This window comes from Gossypium hirsutum, chromosome D04 (genome assembly GCF_007990345.1).
Source record: "Gossypium hirsutum isolate 1008001.06 chromosome D04, Gossypium_hirsutum_v2.1, whole genome shotgun sequence".
In the NCBI taxonomy this organism is placed as follows: domain Eukaryota; kingdom Viridiplantae; phylum Streptophyta; class Magnoliopsida; order Malvales; family Malvaceae; genus Gossypium; species Gossypium hirsutum.
The window spans coordinates 50,808,001-50,821,511 of NC_053440.1; the positions used below are offsets into that span (position 1 = coordinate 50,808,001).

The 13,511-nt window shown below is 33.5% G+C and overlaps 1 protein-coding gene and 1 long non-coding RNA gene across 2 annotated transcripts; one reads left to right on the forward strand and one right to left on the reverse strand.

Moving 5' to 3' along the window:
* Nucleotides 1–3,826: 3,826 nt before the first annotated feature.
* LOC121215920 (glutaredoxin-C1) lies at nt 3,827–4,535 on the reverse strand. Its single transcript, XM_041090797.1, has one exon. The coding sequence runs from the start codon at nt 4,453–4,455 to the stop codon at nt 4,075–4,077; it is 381 nt and encodes a 126-aa protein (XP_040946731.1). The 5' UTR covers nt 4,456–4,535; the 3' UTR covers nt 3,827–4,074.
* A 6,369-nt stretch (nt 4,536–10,904) lies between these two features.
* LOC107898998 (uncharacterized) lies at nt 10,905–13,331 on the forward strand. The gene is made up of 2 exons (XR_005911918.1): nt 10,905–11,248; nt 12,675–13,331. It is a non-coding gene; the product is annotated as an uncharacterized lncRNA (long non-coding RNA).
* Nucleotides 13,332–13,511: the final 180 nt, after the last annotated feature.

Genomic DNA, 13,511 nt, shown 5'->3' on the forward strand with positions numbered 1-13,511 from the left:
TTTTTGAATAAAAATGCTCTCGATACTTGAATGATATTGAACGTAATCTTTAATGCGTGTAAAACACGATGGGATAATAATGTACAATGCGAAGCGATAATTCGTAAGTCAAAATATACATTATTGAACACAAATAATCAATCAATATAAATAATTAATACAATGCACATAAGAGCAAATATCTCACATCATATATCATGCTTACATTCAAAGGCTAATGAATTAAAGGTCAACCAAAGCACCAAACAAATTAACACATATGAAATTGTACAAATTTTTAAAATAACTTAATAAATATGGAAGATGGGAAATTATAATTAATGAATTATTTGTATAGAAATCTAAAATGAATTATATATATAGTTTGAAATAACCCAAGCATATAGTAAAATAGGGTTTAAAAATAGGTATATAAAATAATTTAAATAAGTGATAAAAAAACAAAAAAAATAGTACGTGAAAACGAATTAAAAAAAAACTAACATAAATCAATTTAAAGCAAGTGGTATAGAATAAATTTAAAATTTATGTATAAAGCAACTGAAAATAAAATCATATATAAATAACTTAAAATAAATCATTTGCAAAGTACGTTAAAATAACATATAATGCATTAAATATGAGATATAAAAGAGGAATTTTAAAAATAAATCGATTTAAGGATAATCAAATTTTGAAATAACATATGAAAAAAATAATTTAAACTAAATAATATATATTAAAAGACAATTTAAACTAAATAATGTATATATATTAAAATAGGTGCTATATACAAAAAGCTTAAAATATGTAAATAAAGTAATAAAAAAGAAAATGAAATAGTTTAAAATATAAAATATATTAAAACAATTTAAATAAAGGTTAAAAATCGAATTGAAACTACAACAAAGCATGGGGTATAAATAATAAATAACGAAAAGAGGCCAGGGACCATGCTGCAACACGCGTATTACATGGGGGGCCCAATTGGGAAATATCCCGCTTCCCCAAAACGCGGCGTTGCAAGCTGGATTGAAATGAAATAAAAGCAGGATGCAGGGCTAAATCAGAAAGAGGGGAGATAACCGATTCGAAAACTTTAGAAAAAGGGGAGGACTGGTTGCGCAAATAGACCAATCAATCAAAATGCGCGGATCCTTCCTCGGATCGGGTCACACGCGCGGGTTATATGGCCAATACGGCGCCGTTTTAAGGCCACTGGAACAAGCCTTAAACGGCGTCGTTTTTCACACAATAAATACCCACATTAAAACCCTAAAATCAGCAACTAACAGCTTTAAACAAACTTAAAGAAGAACTAAACATTAGCCCCCAAATGTTGCGCCGTTCTTGCGCCTTTGACCTCTGCCAAGACTCCGATTGCAACGGAGACGGTCAGAGATCCGGCGGCCAGGTAAGTTCTTTCTTTAACTCCCCTTTTCTTTTATTTTTGCACAGAAATAATAAGATAAAAAAATAATACAAAGAAATGAGAAAGAAGAAAAAAACTGCAATCACCTTTCGAATTTTTTGTTTTTTTTTATTTCTCTCTGAATATTTTTTGGTTTTTTGTATACAATATGCCTGTAAAAAAGGAAGAAGAAGCCCTCTTTAAATAATGGATCGACTTTTTATAGCCAAAGCGAAAAGAAAAGAAAATACATAAAAAAAACAAAAATCTCCTCTACTCTCTGTTCTCTTTTTCTTTTTGCTCTTTTTTCTGTTTTCTTTTCGTTGCTGGCTGTTTGTTTGTTTCTGCTTGCTGCAGGTACGGAGGCTAGCTGGCGTACGGAGGCACAGGGGACGTGGCGTGTACGGAGGCAGAGGCGCACGCGTACGGAGGCTCGTCACGTGCGGAGGGCTTGGCGGCGGCGCTGGAGGCTGAATGCTGCTAGGGTTTGCTGCTGTTTTGCGTCATTGGGCCACTAGCAATTGGGCCACCGTTTTAGGAATTGGGTCTGTCGTATTGGGTCAGATTAGGTTTGGGCTTAATTGGGTTTGAGTTATAACCGGGTTTAGGACTGTATTTTGGGTTAGATTTTATTGGGCTAATGTTTCTGTATTTTTGGACTTTTGGATTTATTTTCAATTTTATTTGTTTTTTGTAAGGGCCGAGCAAATTAGGCCTATTACAAATATGATCATTTAACTTATAACGTATTCATAAATCTAATAACTTTAAACATTCAGCTACATTATTTTTAACTTTAATCTTAATGTATTTTATTTACATAAATTACATTAAAATTATATACATACAACTGATCCAATCAGCGAACGAAAATATAAAACTAATTAATAATATAATATACAATGAAAGGACAATCCATTTCACAAATATCGATGGTTTCATGTAGACCTGTCCATGGGCCGGGCCCAGAAAAAATTTTGGCCCGACTTTTAGGCCCGGGCTGGGCCTAAAATATGAGCCTAAAATTTTGCCCAGGCCCGGCCCGAGAAAAAATAATAAGCCCGAGCCCAGCCCAGCCCGACCCGATTTTTAATAAACACAAAAAAATATTTTAAAAAATAAAAATAAAAATATATTTATTATATTCGGGCCGGGCCGGGCTCGGGGGCCAAAAAAGTTAAGACCGAGCCCGGCCCATTTTTTAAACGGGCCTCGTTTTTTGCCCAAGCCCATATTTCGGGCCTATATTTTTACCCGAACCCTTCTATATTTCGGGCGAGCTATCGGGCCGGGCCGGGCCGCCCGGCCCATGAACAGGTCTAGTTCCATGTTATTATGTGATTCAAATGTCATAATTGCAAATAAAAAAAAGAAAGAACCCAAAATTCCTCTTTCACGTCGACTGCATTTTTTAATAGTATAGGATTAGATTGATACCAACTAATTTAATTCAATCCCTATAATATAAAAACCTTATAAGTACTTGACCTTTTTCTTATATGATTTTGTCATTTTTTTAATAAACTCACACACGTATGACTAAAATTTAGGTATAATACTAAATGTAGTCCGTAATATTTATATCTTTTTATCACTTTAGTTTTAATTCTTTTTTTATCATTTCGACTCTCAACCTTTAAAATTTAGTAAAATTATGTTTTTCTAAATGGAATTATACCGTGAAAATTTTAACAACATTTATGTGGTAACTCATATGACTATTCACGTGTGCATAGAAATTCAGAAAAGTATAAAATTATAAAGAAATCATCAAATTTTAAAAAATTTTAAAAATTTTTTAAAAATTATTCATGTCAACAATAAAGTACACGTAGTTGTTACACGAGCAACCACATTGTTATTAAAATTTTAACAATTTAGTCAATTTTTCATTTCAAAACAAAGCAATTTGATTAAAATTTAAACGTGAGAGCCCAAATTATCTAAAAAAAAAGTTTTAAAATCAAAATGTGTAAACTTTTAAAAACTAAATTTATCATGCATAAAATTTATCTTTGCATTTACCAAAAACTCAATCAATCTTTTTATCAGAGTTTTCACATTTCATTGAGTAAAAGATTCAAAAATTTTAGGTACTGGTACTTCCTCCTATGCTGTTGCCTTAAGGGATTAAAACTGGAATTAGGAATTCAATTAAGGAATGAAATTAGGATCAAAATGTAAAATTAATAATATAAATCTATAGTACAACCAAAGAAGCAATCCTTAGCTGCAAGAAAAAAACTTGGAATAATTTCATAATTGAGTTGTATCCTACCTTAATTGGATCTAACTTCTTTACTGGGGTTTGAAGGAAACATTTCTAGTTGATGCTGCTCACTTGAACTGACCCAATGTGGGCACAGATTCATGTAGCAGCATATGCTGCTTTGGTTTAGATAATAAAACACACCACACTAATTTATCCACAAATAAAAGAAAAGATGGACCATTAGCTTTCATTCTGATCTATACATTAAAGCAGCATTAAATTCCATTTCAATCCCCACAAGGAAAGGGTTAAGTAGACCTCAAAATCTCCTTGGGAAACAAACTTAAACAGATTAGCTAATTAATTAGAAAAACTAGCTAATGTATATGACAAAAATGATAAAGATCTTGGATCATAATACATGGTTAATTATTTGATTAGGCATCTAGTTATCTGATACTATTAGTCAGAATTAGAGCCAAAGAGCTCCGGCCTCCTTGAGAAGTGGTACCAAGGTTCCATTAATATGGGAAGCCATGACCCGGTCCATAGCACCTATCAGCTTCCCACCAATAAAAACAATAGGAACAGTCTGTGAGTTGCCAAGAAGTGTGGTGAGTGCCATCTCCATCTCTTTCCCTCTAGGGTCTTGGTCCAGCTCGTACACGGTTGGGTTCACCCCCATTCCACAGAACAGCCTCTTGGCAGCATGGCACATGCAGCAGCTGCTCACACTGAATATCACCACTGCGCTCTCTGAGGCCAGCTTCACCACCCTCTTCATTGGGTCCGACCCCATGCTCCTCAAGCTCATTGGCAAGTAGAAGCCCCAAGAATCACCCTCACAATACATTCTTTCTAAAGAAATAAAAAGCAACTAATTCAAAGGCAGTGATGAAGTTAAGTTAGTGAAAGCTTGTGGAGAGGACGTTGGTAATGGGGTAAGGCAGTGATGTGAAAGCATTTTATAAGGGGTCGGTGGTGGCGAGGGCATGGTAGTAAATAAAGTGGGGTTTGTCCGTTGTTGTCGCACCGCGTGCGTGAAGGGTCTCGTGGGATTTGCTTTAAAAGGATTTTTGTCTGCAGCATAAGGAGAGGACAACAATACAAAATAAAATCCTAGAGGAAGCTTTAGGGGAAACATAGGTGTCAGTTGTGGAAGGCGGCTAGGGGTAATTTGTTAGGCCATTTACCTATGAGTTTAAAGACAAATAATGCTTTCTTTTTCTTTTTTTGGGCTTTGGTAAATCACACATTTGTATTAAAAGCAGACCCTTGTTCCATTCAGGCCAAAACTGAAGGGTTATTCTCGCATGGACGGCTTGGTTCGTCCTTGTTGTCGGGGGAACTTGAGTTGAGATTAAACTTTTGGTTTTTGTGACATGACGCGACCCTTGGGGCGCATGTTTAGCCTTCTTCTTAGTTTTTGTGTGGAGTGAGTGACTCTCAAACATAACAAACCAACATTTTGATGTGTTCAGTCTTGGAGATGATGTTTTGATCATCCATGTTTTCTTGGATTTGTTGCTTGACCTCCTTCCTTGTATCCCCTTTTTCAATGAAAAGGGCTGTGTAGCATTGTACCCTCTAAAAGCATTCGGTCATGGTCAAACCAGAAATTCTTTTAATAATAAAAAAGAAAAAGTAGTACTAAATTGTTAATTTGTTTACTTTTGCTTAGCTAATTAGTTTCTTTCTGGTCAGTTGCAAATTACGTGGTTTAACGTAAGATTTGCTGTCGCTGTTACATAGAAAATTGAAAAAAACCAAGTCATATGATCTAACTTCCAATATCTCCAAAGCAAAAGCAAAAGCAAAAGCAAACACACACATGTATATATATATATATATTAGTAGCCCCGAAGAACAATGTTTGCCCTACTTTCTCCATTGGGGACCATTTTCCCAACTTGGTACCATGTACCAAACAAAAATACTTCAAACATTTTACATGTAAATGATATAGGATGTCTTTTTTAGCTAAAAGCAACAATAATATGCTCTATTACCTTTTCAATTCTTATGTAATGTCCTAATCTACTTTAGGACAAAGGTGGTCATCACTATATGGAACTAAGATTATATAGTTTCATATCAAATTATTACAACTTTGTAGCAGTCACCATCCATGCTTTCTAAAATCAGTTAAAACTTGAGGCGAAATGCCCACAGCTTGTGCGAAAACATTGTAGAGATTTGAAAAAGTTGGGGCAATAATTATATGTAAATATGTGTGTGAGTGTTGTAGATTCCACACCAGCTATATAGTGGGAAACTGGGAATAGCAACTCACAAGTTGAATAAATTAGCAAATATTAATGAGACTATATTTGTTGGGATGTTAGAAATATTAAACCGACTGAACCGATCATGTTGATGAATTAGGTACAATTTCATGTTTGGAAGGAAAGAAATCAAAGGGAGCAACAGTGAAAGGGTGGAGAGGGAATTGGGGGGGGGACCATCTCAAGTACACAATTAACTTGAGTTGTTTTTACCGTATAACATTGCATTAATTGCGTAAAACAGTAGAGTTGCAGAGTATGTATATATATATGCATGGTATAAAAGAACGAGAGTTACTGTGAGGCAAGGATCAGATGTTCACCTAAAGGCAAGACAAGGTGGCAGCAGTTGCTTTGTAGTGAAAGGAAAGAATAAAAAGTAGCAAAGTTGAGGCGTGACCTGCACCCACAGGCCTTACTGGGACGGCGGGTACGGCTTAGCGCCGAATACCGGCTAAATATCAGGATCCCTTTTTTTTTGGGTCGGGTAGATCCAACTACATACATGACCAAGTTTTTGCTGCTATGTCGCTCTCGTCTTTCTTTTCTCACGCTCATATTATCAAACTCAATTCTATACTATTTTTCCTCGGTCTCTTTTTAGTTAGGGTCTATACCTCTCTTCTAAACTATGGTTCAGGTTTTAGATTATTAGTATCATATTAATTAGGTCATTCTATCAATTTGGACGATAAATACTAACTTGAATATATATGATGTGAAGCATATTAAAACACACCGGTTAAATTTTAAGTATTTTGAACCTTTCGCATGGAAAACCTGGATCTTACATATTAAACTGACCATTCACCATGCATGGTGATGGAGGTGGGGAGGTTGAGGCAAGTTTGATGGCTATTGTTCGATGGATGTGGGGAAATAAAGATAGGGTGGGGCTGTGTGATAAGAAGGGAGTATGATTAGTTTTGCTGCTATTTCTGCAGTGGTTTATGGTTGTTTCACTCATGTTCCGAAACTGTTAGCCATGCGAGGGGCCTTGAGGTGGTATGAGTTTACATATTTAATGCTCAAGCTGAGGACTAAGCTGATCAAAAGATCTGGTTGATATGATAGGTATACATTAAGGACTCAAGTAAAACGTTTTAAAGTTTAGAGATCAATTTAAAATCTGGACTTAGTTTAGGGATGTGTAACACAATTGACCCTTTTAATTAATTATTCCTTTTCCTTTATATGGTTGACCTTCACCCACGCATGCTGAGCAGAATCCCAGCGCTTCTTTTTGGAATTAAGCTGGTTATTAGACAAAAGATAAACCTGGTACAGTAATTTTCACTGTTTCGAAAAAGGAAAAGGCAGAGTTTTTGAAGAGTCTGGAAGTTGATTTACAGCTTTAACATGCAACTGGGTGTGGGCTCTGTGTTTATTCGATGATGAGAGGGCGGGATATTTGCTTTTGCTAGAGACGGATTCAGAATCTATTGGACTTTTTTCCCAGAGTAGATAGGTGCTCTGATTCTTTCTTAAGAAATTACACATCAAGTGAAATAGACAGGAACGTGACTACAATATAAATCCTATCATATCCACTTTTATATATTTTATACAATTTTCTTATATTAAGGTTGCCAACTGACAAACTTTAACCATTTCTATTTAGTTTAATCGGTTATTTAATCTGTTTGACAACTTTTCAGTTTAGTTTAATGCATATAATTGTATTAAATTTAAATTTTTATAAATAGAATTTTTATTCATGATCATTTCTCTTAACTTAATACAGCTCCTTTTGTTTCATTGAAAATGATTTTCAGAAAATAACTTACTTTTCTGGAAAATCTAATATTTTCTGTTGTTTGGATGAATCTGTATAAAATATTTTCTATTATTTCACAAATTTCCTAAAAATATTTTATAAAAATTGTTTTCAATGAAACAAACATACATTTAAGATTTATGATAAAGATTTTATATGAAGTAGTGAATTTATTACAAAGTGATGTTAAGGTGAAATTATAATAAATAATGAATCTTCATGATGTTAAGGATTAAATTGTAAATTTTTTGAAATTTATAATTGAAACAAGAGAAGTGACATGCATGAAAAATTGTTTTGTGAAACAAGACATTATAATGAATTATTTGATTAAAGTGCTTATATGGTGAAAAATAAATTACATGGCAATAGGGACTAAATTGAAAATTTCACAAAAGATTAAGTGTAAAACAATTTAATATGTGAATAATTAAATTGTGATAAAAGTTTAATGAATGTGTTTTGAAATGACGAAATATGCATAAAGTATTGTAAAAGTGAAATTGTGGAAAAATATAGAATTTTTATGATGACAAGGACTAAATTGTTAAACTTGAGAAAATATGTGGATGAAATAATAGAAATGGAATACATAGAAATTTGACATGTGAGATATTGAGATAAATTATATGATTAAAATGTAACAAAAAAGAAAATTGATTTTGTAATAGCCCATTTTGCCCGGCCCATTCAAAATAGACCCAACTAATACCCAAAACCCAAATTACACCCGGGCCCATTACAAACCTAGCCTGCTAGCCCAAAAACCAGAAAGTTTAGCAGAAACCCTAGGCATTGCAGCAAACTCGCGCCGCAGCAGCTCCTGCACGTCGCCCCGCATGTCGCGCACGTCGCCCCGCACAACGCTCGTCCCACCTGCTAACAAACCACGAATCATAGCACAACAAGCAAGAGATAGGATTTTTATTGATTATTATTAGTTTTCGATATAAAAGGCCGATTGTAAACCGATTTAGGGGGTTAGACAAATTTTGTATTGAAAAATTAAAGAAAATAAAATAAGAGGAAAGAAGGATTTTGGAGATGTTTGATTTTTCTTTTGTTTTTTTCTCTGTTCTTTTTACCTTTTTTATATTTTATTTTGTTTTTCTTGTACTTCTTAAAACAAAAATAAACGAAAAAGGGGAAAGAAAGGAGGACTTACTGTCGTGAGAGTCGTCGGAGGGTGTCCTCGCTTCGTCAGAGTCTGAAACGGCAGAGGGGGAGAGGAGCTGCGGCGATTTCAAAATGGCAGAAGGAATATTGTTTTAGGGTTTTAAAATGGGGTTTTTATCGTGCTTAAAACGACGTCGTTTGGGGACTGTTTCAGTGGCCAAAAACGGCGCCGTATAGCCAATAGCCCGTGCGACCCGACCCGCATATGTAGGAACCGCGCGTTTCCAGTAGAGGGGATATTTATCTCTTTGGTCCCTCTGGTTTTCAATATGCTTTTAATTGGTTTTCTATGTGCTTTACTTAATTTCTAAATTTAACTGTGTTTTTAAAATTTGTTGCAATTTGGTACATGCTGAGACGCAGCGTTTTGGAGGGCGGGGTTATTTTCCCTTTTGGTTCTCCACTGTTAAGGGCGTGTTCTATTTGGCCCACTTGCATTTTTATTATTTCAGATTTGCCCCTGAATTTCCTTTTATGTTTCAATTTAATCCTGATTGGTGTTTTACAATTAATTAATTTATTCTTTTTCGTTGCTACTATTACTTATTATTATTATTATTACTATTATTATTATAATTGTTATAATTATAATTTTATTATTTATCATTACTATACCTACACGTATATACATGCATATGTACTTTATAATATATATGTATATATATTAAATGTTTTAATGTATATATATTTTTTATACATTTCGTTATTATTTTATTTTCTTAGTTTTTATATACATATATATATATTAATATTTATATAGTTTTTCATATTTTATAATCCAAATATATATATACATTTTTATATACAATATATATATACATACACTATTCAAAATTATTATAAATATATTTTTCGCATTTTTTATAAACATATATATGTTCATAATTTATTAATATATTATATTTTTTTAATATTTTATAAATACATGTACATATTCTATATTTTATTTTCATAACTTTTGTATACATGCATATAATTTAAATTAAAATATTTGTTTCATATTAGATCAATATTTTTTTAACATATCTTTTAGAAAATATATATTTTGATTTCGTCAAAACATTAAAATCATTTTCTTTTGATTCAAAGGCTTTTAAAATAAAAGTGATATTCAAAGTTTGGGATTTTCGAGGAAATTGAGCCTTAACGTATTGGGTTCCGATTTTCTTTGTTAATCCTAAGTAACCGAGAATATTATTTATTCAAATAAGTATAAAAATCATTTTCGGGAACTTAATTTGTGGTGTCCTAACGTTTTGGGCATGTCATATTGCTTTCTCGGAATGATGATTTTCTTTAAAAACTAAGAAGCGATATTCAAAGTTCGGGGGTTTTGAGAAATTGTACCCTAACATATTGGGTCTCGATTTCTTTATCTAACTTGAACAATTGATTATCCTTTTCAAGTTTCATCATTTGAGTTTTAAAAAAAAAATCTTTTTAACCCTCGACATTAAGACATCAAATAATCAATTTGGTACCAATTTTTGGGCGTTACGAGGGTGCTAACCCTTCCTCGTGCGTAACTGACTCTCGAACTCATTTTCTCAAATTTCGTAGACCAACATAATTTTTAAGGTGAGCCGATCACACCTCAATAAAGGATCGGTGGCGATTCCAATTTTTATTTCTTTTAAGTCGACAACTAAATTTTTGTTTCAAAAAAAATGGTTTCGACAGATTTAATATAATTAATTATTGAATATTGAATTTTTATGACAAAGGGGACTAAATTGAAAAGTTATGAAAGTTTATAAGAAAATATTTGATAAGTGAAGAATGTAGTAGAGAATGCAACATCAACATCTCGGCGCTTTGACTTGATGTTCGTGTCGGGTATGAGGGTGTTACAGCGAACAAAGCCTTATCAGTTTGGAAAATGTGTTAAATTTTTTTAATGAAACAAACATTGGAAAAGTTAAAAAATATTTTTCATAAAAGCTTTTATAACGGAACCTTAATTTTTTTTAATCTCATTCGTGCATGTTACAATACTTAAGTTGCACAATGTGTTAATAGGAATGGCCCATACTTTAAGGAATGGCCAATACACCTCTAATCGATGGGCTCCACTTAAACCCCTTTATTCCGTTGTTTGGTTCATGGTAATGCTATTACAGGTGTAAGTAACCTAATCGGTGAAATCTACCGATTTGTAATACATCCCTTTTGCTCAGTTTAGGTCCTGATTCAATTTTCTTCCCTGTTTTAGCCTGGCTTCTGTCTTACCCAAAGTCTTCTGTTTCTTCCTTCTACCTTTCTTCTCCACTCTTCTCGCCGTTTCTCCTTCTCTTTTTTACCTCTCTTTGGCGTCACAACTAGACTTCGAACACCGATCAGAAAGCAGCCTCCATCTCACGTTTCCATTCATCTCCATCGGTGAAACTATGTTCTGTCCATTGGAACCGGTAAGGAAGATACTGGAACAATTCCTTCTCTTTTTTTTTGTGCTTTGCACCTGACAATACTGGGTTCCAGCACCCATGAGAGCGCCTTTGCACTTTTGACAATACTGGAACAATTACGTTTTACGCTCTTTGTTGGTTACCTTATGTATTCTATGAACAATTTATGGTCTAGATTTCTGCCTTATTAATTACTATTTCCATGAGTAGGGCAAAGAAAGGGGGGAATGATGGGGTGTAGGGTTCTATGTTACTTGGACTGGACATAAGTGTTGGATACAGGAATGTGTGCAGCACAACAATCTTTTTAAGCTTTCCTTGTATTTGAAGGATCATACCTCTATACCGATGTCTGATATGGATGTCGACATAGGTACTTTGAAAAAAATGAAGAGCCAGAGCAACACAATTGGAGTTTGGACAATATGCTCCTGTTGATTACTCTGGTTCAGGCTTTGACATCTAGTGGATTAGTTGTATAGCATCTTAGATTTGAATGTAATTTCCTTATGCCAAGGAGCTGTTGAAATTTGTGAAGGAGCAGTATTTGTCTCTTACAATTGTTTTGATTATTAAATATCGGTTCAATTTCCCTGTTTTGGTTGATCTAATTGAATTGAAATTTATCTGCATATGACTTGCTTGCAATTTTCCTGCTACAACTACTTGCCATGTCATTAGTAGACATTGACATTTTGTTATCTGAAGTCTTTACCAATTTGGAAGATAACTGAGTTGTTGAATAAAGCGATGTGGATGTCTATTAAGGTCTTGTTGATTGTGATAAATGCTATGCGTGTTACTTTTATATACAAAGCAGGTCTTTTTAGTTTCATCTAAAAAGATGGCTCATAGTATTGTCAATTATAAACCAATTTTTTTCTGGTCCCGTAAAGTTTACACACAACAACATTTGCCATCATGTGTTAGAGATAGAGAGAAAGGAAAAAGGGAGGGGGCAGGCTTCATTAATTTATGAATCAAAAGGTATGTATGAGTTGGTCTATTCCTATATGCTGTCAACATACTGCACCTCCTTAATCTTGGTTCTGCATCTTCTTAGGCTCATTATGGCCACCATAGGAATAGCCTACTACCCTGAACTTTTGCCATTTGGTAGGTTTTGGTGGATATGATGGTTGAGTTGGTTATATTCTTCAGCCAGTTGGGATAGGTTTCCTCAGTTACAAGCTTATCAATGGTTCTTGTGTTATCTGGAACTTGACTTGGTTATTGCCAATATGTTTCTGGAATCTTGAAATCAGCTTCCTTTTCCGTGTTTGAATTAAGAGTGTATTCACTGCATCCTAAATTGTAGGATACATGATAGACTGAACATTTTATTATAGTTTGTATACAAGTAGAATACCAGTTGGTTCTTCTAAATCATAATCAATTACTTTTCTTATTTTTGTATGTTCTCCTATAGTTCCCGGTGGGTCGTGTCCATCGACTGCTAAAAACAAGGGTTAGTGCAAACGGAAGGGTCGGAGCAACAGCTGCTGTATACACAGCTGCAATTCTCGAATACTTGACTGCAGAAGTGCTAGAACTGGCAGGTAACGGGAGCAAGGATTTAAATTATAAAGATGGATTCAAACAACTGATATTTTGAATTACAAACTGCTCCCTGATAGAAAAAAGAGCATATTTATATATATATTCAGAGTATTGATTTGAGTTAAATGTTTTGATAAGTTGTATTCATCTTCTTCAATTTCTTAAAATTTATCTGAGTTTCCATTTCTTTAAAATTCCTTCTAAATAACCATGAGGTGATGAAAAGGTGCTTCAGATAGTAGCAAAGGAGTAGGCCAATAGCAGATAAAATAAGGGGTCATTTTTAGGACATTTTTGAGCTAATGGCAGTGGCAAATCCATGAAGCTGTGGGTCAAATGAAGAAATTGGAACGCGGTTTTACCACGACTCTTTGACAAAGACCTAATCTTCATAGATTGTTTGTTGCTTTAGAACTTCTATTTTGTCATCTTTTATTTGAGATTTCATTGTATGGTCTATATTACATTTTGACCATTGAATTGTAAATAATTACTATATAATTATTAATATCATTAATTTATGACATTTTAATTATTAAATTGTTAACGGCATATCTTCATTTTAGAAATAAATTTCAAATCAATATTCTCAACCTAATTTTCTTTTTCTTGTTTCAAGTGAAATAAATTTTAATTAAAATATATTTAATAATAATTATGTTAAAATATGATTAAATTATTTATTACTGATATTAATAATTTTATT

What these genes read in the sequence shown, in the direction of transcription:
- LOC121215920 (XM_041090797.1), bottom strand. Translation starts at nt 4,455, where the DNA reads ATGTATTGTGAGGGTGATTCTTGGGGCTTCTACTTGCCAATGAGCTTG.